This window comes from Protopterus annectens, chromosome 6.part1, assembly GCF_019279795.1.
Source record: "Protopterus annectens isolate FY-2018-M chromosome 6.part1, PAN1.0, whole genome shotgun sequence".
Taxonomy (NCBI): Eukaryota; Metazoa; Chordata; order Ceratodontiformes; family Protopteridae; genus Protopterus; species Protopterus annectens.
In genome coordinates this window covers 403,370,685-403,385,582 of record NC_056738.1, presented here as the reverse complement: position 1 = coordinate 403,385,582, position 14,898 = coordinate 403,370,685, and the positions used below count along the sequence as shown (strand labels likewise).

At 42.9% G+C, this 14,898-nt stretch overlaps 1 protein-coding gene across 2 annotated transcripts in view; it reads left to right on the top strand.

Moving 5' to 3' along the window:
• The window catches only part of SF1 (splicing factor 1), a 1,552,458-nt gene that overhangs the window by 522,244 nt on the left and 1,015,316 nt on the right, over positions 1–14,898 (top strand). For both annotated transcript variants that reach the window (XM_044075820.1, XM_044075819.1), the window contains exon 4: positions 395–470. In XM_044075820.1, coding sequence (XP_043931755.1) covers positions 395–470 — 76 coding nt within the window. The remainder of the gene's footprint in view (positions 1–394; positions 471–14,898) is intronic.

The window sequence follows — 14,898 nt, the reverse complement described above, 5'->3', positions numbered from 1 at the left end:
GTACACAATTTTCCCTTTACATAGAAGATGGTGAACTTCTCTTTGCTTGGCTCTTTCAACTTGACTACAGATAAATGTTTGACTTTATCAACTGAAAAGGGAGTTAGTCTGTTTGACAAGTACCAAACAAAAGTTTGGGGAAAAATACTGCACTTTTTCAGAAAGATCTGCTGTTGGTTATATAGTACTGTGATGCCCTCTGAGGTACGTGTTATGACCTTGACAAATGTTTGCTTCATGCTTTACTGTTTTTAGCTGGTCAGTTTTAAGTGTCAGATTTCCATAGCAATTTCTCCAGTTTGTTTTTTTCATGCTTTATTGTTAACAGTTCAAATGTTTTATGGTAACCTTTTCTTTTTTCCGTCCTTTTCTTTCCTAACCTGGTTTCTTCCAGTGCAACTGCAGATAGAAGACCTGACTCGTAAGCTGCGCACAGGAGACCTTGGCATCCCCCCTAACCCTGAGGACAGGTTGGGAGCAGTTTTTAACCAACTGACAGTAACCGTTTTACCTTTTCAATACGATTTGTGACCACATGTGTCACATTTTAATGCTGCCATTTTCTAGTTGTTTCAAAGAGCATTGGAGGAAAAAGGGGTAAACTTTAGGGTCTGAGAATTTTGTGTAAAGAAGTTAGGTTGTGTGTAGGGCTAATGCCAGTGTGAAAATGTGAACATTGTTTTAACCGCTTTTAACGTATTTGATTTTTTTTCTCATCTTCATTATTCACAGTCAAGCATTGTCCCAAATTCAAATTCTTGAGCATAGAGAGAAGAAAAGGGACATGCTAAAAGGGGTGGGGAGCTCTAGAGAACACTGTTTGCTCTGTATTTTTTTTTTTGCGTGTGCAAGCTCCATGGGCAGTTATGCAGCTTTTATTTATTTTTGTTAACACCTAAAGTTTAATTGGACTTTTTAAAAATATTCTTGTATGCAGTGTTGTTTTGCTAGCTTATGGAGAACCCCCCCCCCCTTATCTGCAAAGCTCATCCTGTGTTATAGAAAAAAGCCAGTGGGCACTGATATAGACTACTTTCGAAATTCTGCACTTTTATGCTTTAACACTGGCATGCTTGCATAATTTTCCATGGAGTGGCATTAACTGTACAAAATGCACAGTTATTTCTAAACTGTTTTAAGTTAGTGATAAAAATGTTAATTTTATAATTTGTTAAATGCAGCTGAAACTCTGCTTTACAGTGTTTGGCAGCAGTTTGTGTTTGAGTCCAGTGTTCAGTAGCTGTACACATGTAATCTTTTGGAAGGGATTCCTTAAGTAGAAATGTTTTGTAGCATCTGTTTAGTGCTGTTGAGTTGTAATTAATCTAGTGTTCTTTAGCTTGGTGGCACACTGAAAAGAAAGGCTAGTTTGGAGTTTCTTCTTTTTTGGAGATAAAAAAATGTTTTTTGCAGTATGAATTTTAGTTGTGCTGTCATTAAAACCAATTTTTCTGACATGGTGGTTGAGCCATTAATACTTTCATTTTTGTAGTTTGTTATATTGTCAGTATCTGATGTCCTTTTCATTCTCCTAGTCTGTGGGTCTCAGAATCCTCGGATCTGCCTCAGCCCCATTTTTTAGACTTTGGATACCATCTCGAGCTCTTCCCTCTTCCCATAATGCACCACACTGCCCATGTCTCCCCAGATCTCATTTGCTGCTGTCCTGGTGAGACGGAGGATTTAGTATCTCAAGCTGTAATAAGTTCGTTATTTGTCTAGCTTTGATGGGTTGTTTCCTTGTACATGTTCTTCATGTTTCACTGTTGCAGTCATCGCATTTGGGTTATCTGCTTGCAGTAGCCCTCAGTTGGCCTGATTAACAAAGTTTTGGGTCCTGCATGGGTTGCGGTGTCCTCTTCCATGATGTCAGGAAATCGGGTATAAAACATGCAGCCGATGCCATTACATCCGTCTTTCTTGCCGTGTGGTGCCCGAAGCAGAAGCACTTCACAAGTGCTGGTCGGCCGACTCTTGAAATATTCGTTTTCGAGTTTCAGAACCGAAGTCTTCAACTAATAGCCAAGTACCCCTTTGGGGAATCTTTTTCTTTCTCTTAACCGATGTCGGTAAAAGGAAATAATTGTATTACTTGTGGAAAGCAAATACCTCAAAGATTTTCATTCGTACTGTATTCCTTGCCTAGGCCCTGACCATGGCGTACCTCGCTGTCAGTTTTTTGCCTTATTTAAACCACCATCAGTCATCGGTATATTTTCGCTTCTAAATATTTTGGTGCTCTGTTCAATTATCTAGATATGTCTTCGGTAAGCTGTCCGACTACCGACATTCCGAAAAAATGCTAAGATAGACAAATACAGGCCGCCGAGGTCCAAAGCTGCCGACGATGCTTCTAGGCCAGTCGCCAGTTTGCTGGTACTCAGTAAGGCACTACCGCAGCCCCTAAATAGTCCCAAGGATACAGATTTCACTTCCACACATTACCACCCCCAAACGGTTGGCCAGATCTACCCCCAAATCAGTGGGAAGAGGCCCAAAAGCAAGTACTCTCAAGCATAAAGGCTATTCAATCTGTACCAGAAGAGGAAAAGGGACAAGGTTTCAACTCAAGACTTTTCCTGGTACCCAGAAAAGACAATCCATAGCTTCTTAGCCTGAACCTCTCTACTTTAAATACCTTTTTGGTGATTCCAAAATTAAAAATGCTGACTCACCAGTTGCTTCCTATGCTAGGCAAAGATGCCTGGTTGGCAACACACACTGTTTAAAGGAAGCATACCTGCACATCCCAGTCAGGGAGTTTGCAGAACATACCTGCTTCAAAGCAGGCAACACGCACTATCAGTTCTCTGCACTGACCTTTGGCTTATCTACTGCGGCCAGGGTTTTCACAAAGTGCCTAGCTCCAGTCATTGCATTTTGCAGGCAAAGAAATATTCAAATATACCCATACCTGGACGATTGTCTAATTTAGGCATAAAGCCAGGACATACATGTGAATCATCTGGCCTTTGTACAAAGGGTGCTGACTTGTCTGGGGTACACCATAAACAAAAAGAATTCACACCTGGTACCCTGTCAACAAATTATGTTCCTGGGAGCAAGCTTGAATACAGCTTCCCAGATGGCTTTCCTCACGCCAGAGAAACAAATTCATTTGACAAACTACTTCAAACTAGTGGCCACAAAAACCCCGGTATCTGCAAGACAAATACTGCAAACCTTGGGGTTCATGGCCTTTCGCATTCTAATTCCATATGCAAGACTGCATATGATGGAACTACAGTGGTATCTAAAAAGCCTATGGTGTCAACATTCTCAGGATCTAGAGGCAATGATTCCTATCATACCTTGCCTACAGTTAGAGTTCCTTTGGTGGGCAGAGGCCTGCCACCAAAACAAGGGACTACCTTTCACACTACCCTCTGCCGCCCAAACCCTAACAGACGCATCAGACTATGCATGGGGAGCTCACCTGGCAGGGAAGTGCGTTCAGGGCAAATGGAACTCAAGTCAGATGCACCTGCGTATCAATCAAAACGAAATAGCTGTACAGAATGCTCTGACAGCCTTCAAGGATCACATTCTTCCAGAACAATTAATGGTAAAGACTGACAACGCCACTGTTATGTGGTACATAAACGAGCAGGGGGGGGGGGGGGTACACATTCTTACTCCCTCTGCAGACTAGCCACGGCATTGTGGAATACAGCCCTGAGCTACCAAGTGCATCTTCATGCTCAATTCCTGCCAGGAAAACTTAAACGCACTGGCAGACGAACTAAGCAAAAAACTCATGGAACCAAGCGAGTGGAAACTGGAACAAAGGATTTTCAACATGTTGACAAGCAAATGGGGGAGCCCAGATATAGAACAGTTTGCCTCCTCCTAGAACTATCAATTGTACAAATTTTGCACAAGGACTCCCCACAAACAAGCTTGGAAAGTGGATGCTCTGTCCTTAAGCTGGAAAAACCTATCAGTTTATGCTTTTCCTCCTCTGCCTTGTCTTTCCAAAGTACCACTAAAGATCAAACAAGACAAACCAAGGACAATTTTGATTGCACCAGACTGGCCACGCCAACACTGGTACCCCCTCTTGCGCACTGTCACTGTTGGCCCCATGGCACCTGCCTCAGACTCCTATCCTTATGTCTCAGCAGGAGAACTAGATTCTGCACCCTCAGCTTCACACACTGAACCAAGCAGCCTGGCTAATTACCTAATCTCTCCTTTACCATCCCTCAGTAAACCAGTGATGGATATCATTTTAGAGGCAAGGAGGCCTAGTACTAGAAAATATTATGCTGAAAAATGGAAAAGATTCTGCACCTGTAACCAGTCTCAAGGGATGAGCACAGCAGTGCCCAATTTACCTCAGATTTTACACTACTTAACTGAGATGCTTCACAAGGGCCTGTCTTTCTCCTCCAAAATTCACAACTCGGCTATTTCAGCTCATTATAACACAGAACCTCCCCTCTCATCCGCTGCGCAAGCAGTTCCTCAGATGGGCCAAAAAATTACGACCTCCCAGGAGAGCTCCAACTTCAGCCTGGGACCTTAATTTTGTATTGGAGAAACTCACTCTTCCTCCTTTGGAGCGAGCTGCTACTGCAGACTTAAAATTCATTTTCTTGGAAAACACCCTTCTTGCTGAAGTGATTGCTAAAAGGAAAGCTAACTGAATTACAGGCCCTAATGGCAGTGGAGCCTTTCATCTTTCATGCGGACAGGGTGTCCCTCAGGACCAATCCCTCTATGCCCAAGGTGGTATCCAGTGTGGCCTTTAATCAGGCCATTCATTTGTCAACCTTTTTTCCTAATCCACAGAACAAAGGGGAACGGATACTGCATTCCTTAGATGTGCACAGACAACTTAGATTCTACTTGGACAGGACTAAACCTCAAAGGGAATCTGAACTGCTGGGTGGCATTTGCTGCTAGGCAGAAGGGAGGGCTATTTCAAAGAAAACCATTTCCAAATGGATAGTCCATTGCATTAATTTCTGTTACAAGCATCATGGAAAACCTATCTCACATGGGATCAGACCCCACTCGACCAGGGCTGCATTTACCTCTACAGCCTTTCTCAGAGGCATCCCTACCAGGGACATCCTAGAAGCTGATACCTGGAGTTCTGTACATTTATCAAGCATGATAATCTGCCAGTTTTCTCTAAATCCAGAGCTGGCTTTGCCACTGCAGTTTTGCAGGGCCTTATAGCTGGTCCTAATGCTATTTAAATTCCTCCTCCAATCCTTAGCTTTGGGAATCTACCGAAATGTGATGACATGAAACTCTAACATGGTACAGTTGTATACACTTAGCATAAATGTAGATGTTCGAGTGTATTCACTGTTTCAGTCCTTGTTACCTTTCCTCCAGCACCCTTACTACTTTTGGCTATACCTCTACTCTCCTTAATGCTCAAAAGCTTTTTGGTGTATTTGCTTTTTTGTTGGAGGTATATCTTTGTTTAGATTTAATTGCTTCCTATTAGGGGGGCACCTGACATCTGGGGCAAGAAAAACTGATGTAATGGCATTGGCTGCTTGTTTATACCCCTGACGTCACGGAAGGGACAGCAACCGATGCAGTACCCAAGACTTTGTTAATCAGGCCGACTGAGGGCTACTGCAAGCAGATAACACAAATGTTGCGACTTCAACAGTGAATGCACACTAACATCTACATTTATGGTAAGTGTACGCAACTGTATTTTTCTTCTACCCCACACACACACACACACACACACACACACACACACACACAGCTACAGTGACCATGGACGCTTCCCATCTGGAGTGGGGGGTAGGCTTTTCAGGTGAATGACCGTCTAAGCACGTGGTCTTCCATGAATACCAGGTTGCATACCACCATCCTAGCGAGAGCTGTCCTCGCGTGACAAGCCTTCCAGAATGTTCTCCCTCTGAGGATAACTGAAAGGCAAACCTACAACATGTCAGTAACGTATGTCCGCAAACAAGGAGGAACCCAATGTTCTTAGTGTTTCACTGTTGCAGTCTTAATCACTGGGTTATCCATGTTGTGGTAGCCCTCAGTCTGTCTGAATACCAGAGTCAGGGTTTTGTGCATCGGCTGCTGTTGCTTGCTGGGTGACGTCAGGCTGAACTATAAAGGAGAGCAGGCAATGCCATTACTTCAGTCTTTCTTGGAGCCCATAGCAGAAGCAATTCACAACAGTGCCGGTCGGCTGTTTCCAGATTTCGAACTTCAGCTGAACGTCTAAAGCTGAGTACCCCGTTGGGTATCTTTCCTTTTTCTTGCACTAACTGATGTCCAAAAAAGTCAACTGGCTTGCCTGTGGAAAGCAAATACCACACATAGACTTCTATTCTTATTGTGTCACTTGCTTAGGCCCAGATCACTACGTACAACGCTGTCGGTTGTCTGCCCTTTTTAACACGAACTATTTGTTGTAGAGCTCAGTTTGTAGCCAGATATTTTTGTTTTCCTTCTCTGATTACCGATATGGCGCCAGTCAGCAAACCGGACATCTGAAAAAACGTAAAGTTAATAGAGACGGACTGCATAAGCCAAGCCTTACGATGACGGCCGCTAAAAGGGTAGTCAGTTTGAAATTCAGCGAGTCGCTTTCCAGCCCGATGCCAGACTCTTACTTGTCAGGCCTCTACTGAGACCCTTTCGGAGTCCTTTATGCTGCAGATGACCATCTTTTAACGAGCCTTCGGCTGTTAATGCCTTGGTTGGGTCTGGAGCCGCTATGCAGGCACTGGCTTCAGAGGATACCGCTTGCTCTTTGGAATTCACTTCAAGGCCTTTGCCCTCTCTTCTGACTAACACACCGATAGTGTTCAAGCCAGACAGAGCTACTCCAAAGAAAACAGCAAAAGATTACATTCCACTACCCCCCCCCCCAAACTAGAATGCTTAAAATGGCGGAGGATGTCGTCACTTTCATCTGGGGTAATCCGGACACACCAGCCAAGCCAAAAGGAGAAGGGAATCTTCTCCAGACATCCACTTGGATTTAGACTCTGAGGGATCTGACTCCTTTGTTTTGAAGAGAAAAATCCTCTTAATGCCTATGAAGACTCCGATGCATAAGAATCCATTCCTTCTGCATCACCTTCGGAGGACTTTTCCTTTGGGGAAACCATCCATACCCTCGGGGAACATTTCCAATGGGAATCGATGGATTTCCGTCAATCCAAGAAAAGACTAAGTTTCTGGACCTAACACTGCACAGGCCTCTGGCCATCCCACCCATCTTAGAGGTGGTAGATGTTTACTAAGAATCCAGCCTTACCCCTGTCACCCTTCCACTTGCCCCCAGAAAACCTGACACATACTCCAGGGTACCAGACTCGCATAAATTCTGCTACAGAAATCCTATAGCAGATCCAGAGGTGATTACTCTGAGACCTAAGTGAGTTAAGGCTACCTCTGCAAAGAATCTTGCTCCCTCAAAGAATCCAGGGCCCTGGACAGATGGGGTAAAAAAGTATATACCTCTGCAACTTTAACTATAATGGCACTCAACTGTCGGTTCCATATGTTAAAATATCAACTGCACACTTTAGAACTTTTGAAACAGCAAATTTCTGCTTTTCCAGATTTTACCAACAATAGATATTGTAGAATTACTGCACTCTTCATCTCAGATGGCAAAGCGCTCCTTGCACTGTGGATTTGATGCCCAGAAGCTTCTAGCAGGGCAGCAGTGACCAGATCTATTATCAGAAGACATGCATGGGTGAAGGTACAACCTCTCCCTTATGTCAAAGCTAAAATCATGGTTGCACCTCTTGACAAAGACTGCTTGTTCGGACAGAAAACTGAAGAGGTACTTAAAAAGATGGAAGACTAAGCAAAATCGATGCAGACTGTTAAATATTTTCTTCAAGTACAACCTCTTAGGTTCAGCAGAAATGTTCCGTCTAAACACTGGTCCTTTGCTGCCCCAAACAGGCAGGCACAAAGCAAAACCCGTAGGGGCAGACCCACCAGAACTAAAACTTGGGGCTAGCAAAGAACAAACAATGCCCCCCCCCCCCAAGACATTAGAACAGGGATTCAAAAGCAACCCTGTATGGAAAAAAACTCTCCAACTACCTTTCCCATGTTCCGCCTGCCTCCACCGCATCAAAAGCTAGGAGGAAGGCTCTCAGAGAAAATTGGAGCTCTATAACAAAAGACCAATGGGTCTTAAACATCATTGCTCAGGGGTAGAAATTCAGTTTCCAAGAACTACCACTTCCAAGAGGGTACCCAGACCTATCACCAAACCAGTGGGCAGAAGCACTAAAACAAGAATATCCTTGGGGGCAGTAGAACCTGTACCTCTAGAAAAAGTTGCAAAAGGATTCTATTCCAGACTATTCCTTGTTCCCAGGAAAGAGGGGACTTGGTGTCCTATCCTCAACATATCCTTTCTCAACACCTTCCTGGTAATCCCAAAATTCAAAATGCTTACTTACGACTTCTACCAGTGCTGCCAGACAAAGCTTGTGTGGTCAACTTAGACCTAAAGGATGCTTACCTGCACAACCTAATAGGGGAATCGTGCAGAAAATTCCTGCGCTTCACAGCTGGATCACTAGACGTTCAGTTCTCTGCTTTGCCTTTTGGCTTATCTGCTGCTCCCATGCTATTCACCAAATGTCTAGCTCCTGCCATTGCCTTTTGCAGGCAAAACAATGTACTGATTTACCCTTACCCGGACAAGTGTCTCATCCAAGCAGACTGCAAGGAACTGCTCTTGCAGCATCTCTCATTTGTAAAAACCCTACTCACCTCTCTGGGGTTCACCATCAACAAAAGGAAATCAAAACAGACACCTACCAGGAAAACCATACTTCTGGGAGCCTTACTGAACACAGGACAGCAAATGGCCTTTCTGTCTCCAGAAGAACAGTTTCCTACCAAAATACTTCACTACTCTGGCCTCCCAAACCCAGCTTTCTGCCAGGAAGTTCCTACAAGCTCTAGGGTGCATGGCCTCATGCATCCTCCTGGTACCTCTGGCCAGACTACACATGATGAAAATTCAGTGGGACGTAAAGAGCCTATGGTGTCAAAACACACTCAACCTCTGGACACCTTCCTGCCTGTGAGTCCTTGCATAAGATGAGTTCTCTGGTGGGCCCAGGCCTGTGCTTTGAAAAAGGGACTCAATCTTGCCCCCTGTGTAGACTAGCCATGAACCTGTGGCTAGCAGACTCATCCATGCGACTACATCTGACAGCCTAGTAACTGCTGGGCATCAACAACACTGGCAGACTAAATAAGCAGAAAACCCACTGGACCCACACGAATGGCAAATCCATAGATTTTTCTGCATATTTCCCACACATGGGGACCCCCACTGGAGGACCTCTTTGCCTCTCCTTTAAATCACCAAGTACAGAAATTCTGCACCAGGGAGTACCATCACCTGGCCTGGAAGGTCGATGCCCTGACCTTCCCTTAGAATACCATCTTTTTGTATATATTCCCATCTCTGTCTCTCATTCCAAAAATACTAGTCAAGATAAGGGAGGAAAAATGAAGAGCAATACTCATTGTCCCTGATTGGCCCCAGACAGCATTGGTACCCACTGCTGCGCAGCCTATCTCACCAGCCCCCCTGGCAGCTACCTCTGACACCTCGCCTACTATCCTGGGGGCAGGTGGGAGACCATGCTGCACCCAGACCTTCAGACACTCTAGCTCTCAGCATGGCTTATTCTACCAAAACCAGCAAGGAATCTATGCTAAGCAAGCAAGTCCTTGACATCACAGAAGGCCCAGCACAAGAAAATTTTACGCTGTAAAATGGAAAAGATTCTGCTCCTGGAGTTAGTCCAAGGGGGCAGACATACATCTGCCCTCCATTCCTCTTACTCTACATTGTCTTGCTGAGCTTCTTAATGAGGCTCTCTCCTTCTTAAAGATCCATGCCTCTGCCATTTTGGCACACTTTGATACAGAACAGCCATTGTTCTCTCACCCTCTTATCAATTCCTTAGAGGAGCCTTTAATATCGGTCTTCCCAGAAGACAGCCCACCCCACCCCAGCCTGGGACCTGGACTGTGTTTTAGAAAAGCTTCCTCTGCCTCCCTTTGAGCCTGCAGCATCCTCAGAACTAAAGTACCTCTCTTGGAAGACTGCCTTTCTCCTGGCTATTACTTTAGCCAGGAGAGTGTCAGAGCTTCAAGCCTTAATGGCCATTGAGCCATTTATCTTCCACGCAGATAGTCCCCCGAGAACCAATCCCTCCTTCATGCCAAATGTGATTTTGGATGTTGCTTTCAACTAGGCCATCCACCTGCCAACCTTCTTCCCTAACCCTCAGAACAAGGGGGAAAGGATACTGCGTTCTTTGGATGTGCGCAGGCAACTCAGATTTTATCTGGATTGTAAAAAGGCATTCTGGAAAACTGACAAGCTCTTGGTCCACTTTAAAACAGGGGTACAGGTGAAACCAATATCCAAACAGACCATTTCCAAATGATAGCGCACTGCGTCCAGTTTTGCTACTCCTTGCATGGAAAACCACTCCCTAGGACCATCAGAACCTATTCCACTTGGGCAACCTACTTCCACAGCATTCCTTAGAGGGGTACCACCAAGGACATCCTGGAAGCTGCCACATGGATGTCAGTCCACATCTTCATCAAACATTACCATCTGAACCTATTCTCAAAAGCTAGGGCTGGGTTGCCTCTGCAATTCTGCAGGGCATGCTCACCCAATCTTAAGTTTCTATTAACCTTCCACCCTTCTCAGCTTTGGGAATCTTCCCAATGGTTAGGACTGCAGCAGTGAAACACGAACATAGTACAGTTGTGTTCACTTACCAAAAATGTAGATGTTCGAGCATGTTCACTGCTGTAGTCATGCTTTCCCTCCCTCCTTCCCCCTGATATCTGCTTTCCTTAGAGAGACATTTCTATGGGGGTTCCTGACCCCAGGACGACTAATTATTAAAATTGGACTTTTTTGGTTAAGGCAAGAAAAACTGAGGTAATTGCATCGCCTGCTCTCCTTTATAGTTTGGACGACCTAACGTCACCCAGCAAGCTACAGCAGCCAATGCACAAAACCTTGACTGTGGTATTGTGACTGAGGGCTACCACAGCATGGATAACCGAATGGTTAGGACTGCAGCAGTGAACACACTCTTACCATAAATGTAGATGTTATTGTACACAACTGTGCTTTCTTACTCCATGTACAGAGAGGCCATGAGGATTTGGGAATGGGCTATTTCTTCAAACAGCTTTCTAATTACTACACCCTCCAGGGTTTTGTGATTTCTTTCTGAATCTCATCCTTCCCCTGTAGAGGTGTAATATCTCATTTTCAAACCTTCTAGTTAACTGCACGGTTTCTCCAAGTCTAGACATGCTTGGACCAGCCGAGTTTCCCTTTTTCATGGTTTCTCTTTATCTCTCCCTCTCATGGTTTCTCCGAAATGTCCATTGCTTATTTTGCATCTACTCTCTCACCTGGTAGAGATCTCACATTTTTTCCATACCATCCAGCCAACCATATGGTTTCTCCATTTCCAGTGATAGCACTATAGTCGAACCATGTTTTTCCCTGTTCCTGACATTTGGCTTTCTAGAACATTTCTATTAATAAAGCCTGTAGAAACAAATGGGAAACATTACCCACATGGGCTTCTGTTCAGAACATTGTTCATTCTCAGCTTCTACCTCTGCCATCAGTCCTTTCCTTTTTAGAATAAGTTTTCTCTACTTTTAGACTTTGGTTAGATCTTCCAGATTATGCAAAGTTTTTTCTTGAAAGAAAATGTGCTGCTTAAAACTCCTGTGAGAGACCTTTCTTCTCTCTCTGATCTCATGGTTTTCTTTTAAAGACCGATGCAGAAACCCTTGAACACTAGCAATTAAGATATGAAGTATCAACATGGAAAACTTTTCTGCTGACTGCTGTTACCTTGACAGATGATTTTCAGAGCTTGAGACTTGGTTTGCCAGGCCTCCTTGCATTCTTTTTCTTAGAGGATGTTCCTCAAGATCTATCCCTCATTGTTAACCAAGGTAACCACAGGGGCAAGCATTATTCATCCTCATAGTTCTTTATCGTTTCTAATTTTTTTAATAGAGTAACATTTTTTACATCAAGAGATTCATATACAGTTTTGTTCGTATGGCATGAGGCCAAACAGTATAGCAAGTCTGACCAGCTGTTGATCTCCTTTTTCCTGCTAACAGCTTACATTAAAGTAATTTTCAGGACTATATTAACCAAATAGATTACCAAATAAATTTTCTCAAATTTCCTAAATGATTTTTAATTCCTCATTCCTGGAGCTCATTCTGCTAGATGTATGGCTAACGCATACTTTTCACTCAGAACTTCTGTCGTCATATGTCCTGTAATCACATGTTCAAAGACTCCTACATTTGTAACCCATTACAAGTTTGGCTTCGTCTCCAAAAACAGATGCCTTTGGTTCAGCACTGCTTTGGCATAGCCTTCTTGAGAGCCTCCCAGGAGTTTGTTGCTGGGAATTCTGACCCCTAGGTGAGGAAAAATGGAAAGGGCAACATCATCTTATGACGTTCCATTTGTGTTGTCCTTTTTCATTCTTCCTCACTATCCCTCCCAGCTATCCCGGCCTTGTCATTTTTAGAAGGATATGTGGAGGATAGTAAAATTTTCATATTCCTGGTTTGAGTGTTTATAGTTTCTGTACTTGTCCCGTTTTTGTGTAAAATCATTAGGCAGCAAACTCCATCTGAGGAGATAGTGAAAGTGTGGTGCTTTATGGGAAGAGGAAGGAGGTCGAGATTGGAATCCAGAGTCTAGAAAATGTGGCTGAGGCTGATCCGATGATCGTATTAGAGACTCATACATGAAGAATGAAAATGGACAACACAGATGGAACGTTGTGGTAAGTGCACAACTTCTTTTAACACCTTTAGAAATTTATTTTGCACAGTCTTTGGTAGTCTCACAGTTGAAAGTGTGGGTTCTTGTAGCTTTTGTGTACAATTTTTTATTTAAGAAAAAAGCAGATGACTCTTCTAGCTTTTCTGAAGTTTATACACTGCTGAAAATATAGGCATCAGGAACACTGTTGCACGATACTACCAAGCAAATAGAATTTATTGTTACAAAAACATACATATTTTCGTTCAGTGCTGAACTTCCTGAGCATTTCTGGCTCTTAGGCAGTGACTTTCGTGTGGGGTTTTTGGTTTTCTGAAATTTATGTGGAGTACTGTCAGGAAATATGCAGCTATCAGTTTGAGGGAAACCTACAAAGGTTAGTGGAATCCAAATTGCTGTGGAAAGAAGAAAAAATTTGCTTTTTACTTGAGGGTATTTGAAGCAGCTTTCTTAAAATGGGTATGGCTTTTTGGATAATTCTCGATTAACAGTTGAAAAAAACTGCATTTAGTAATGTTTGCATTTTTAGCTAGGTAAGTGCAGTGCTGATATACAAGTCTTAGTTTTTTTTATAGTGGGAAGTTAGAAAGTGCTCGTAGGTTCACCTTTGACACTTGGCCTAGCTAGCGGTTTTACATTGTCTTTGGATAACCACACCCATGTATTAATATATACCCAAGCAGAGGAACTCCCAGCATGCAACAATGAATTAAATAGGGCTGGATAATTGTCATCTTTGCCTTGTTTTGAAGTAATTAACAGGTATCTGAACTAAATGTTCACCTCATTAAACTAATTTGTGAAAATTTTAAGGGTAAAGGGGGCACAAAACTGCCAGTTTGAGCATGAGAGCACTTTTATGTATGAAAATGTATATGTAATTATAACGGTAATACTTGAGCATGTTGAATATAGTGGTAAGAATTTTTGTAATGGAAGGTAGCAGTTTGCTGGAGTCAGTAGCAGTTGCCCAGTATAAACAAGTTTCAGTGAGTCTCTTAACTCATTACATACGAGTGACAACTCCAGGTGCATCTGTAGTTAACTCCTACTGACGCCTCTAGGTGTCCAAATATTACTTGTCCATATTGGCATCAGTAAGTCCAAAACCATGGTATGTACAAGGTTTTAAGCTTTTATCTTAAAGCTTAGACAATGGCAAACTCAACTATATTATTTGATCTGTCTAGTGTTAAAGAGAAATTAACTGGTTTTATGATTTATATAGATATAATTTTCACATTTTATAAATGTCTCAACAACCAAGTAACAGAAAGCTATGAAAGCTCTCAGCTAGATGAATAAAATGCTACTGACTGTGTAACTTGAGTGGTTGCTGAGATTTAAGTTTACAAAAAATTTACAAACATTAGTTACTGTGTTTACTGTGATTTTAGTTTAAGACCTAGAACCTAAAGAATACTACCACTGTAAAAATTTCATGCTGAACAGTTTGCCATTTATACTTTCATACCTCTGTGGTTCCAGAGGTGTGAACATTTGCTTGAAATGTGAGGACATAATTTGATTCTGTAAAAAGGTTTAGGCTCTGCCCATTGGAAGTTAACAGTGCAAACTTCTGAGCTTCATTGGAGTGAATGAGTTAGACAGGATATGGAAAATATTTGCAGTACTGTAAAGTACTGCATGGCAGTTTTGGAAAGGTGCTTTACTGTACATTTTCTAACCATGAAATTGGGGGGGGCAGTACTGTGCTACAGTGGAGGAGTAAGATTTATGGGGATGTGTGCGCGTGTGAGTGAGTGCACACAATGTGGTCTCCAGGTTATCTAAGCTTGGACAGAGTAGCCTGGTGGAATTCTGTTTGGTATTGGGGTAGGTACATTTATTTTCCAACAAATAGTTGGAAAGATTGTCTGGAATTTCACAGCCCAGTGAAAGTATATTGAGCTAAGTAAGTTTACTTTTAATGAGTATGGTCTTCTGATCATGCTGCAGATTAAATTGACATGTACTACTTTGAAAGTGATGCTCTTCATCCTCTTTTTCACAGAATAAGTTAATATAATTTTCGATGCTTTACT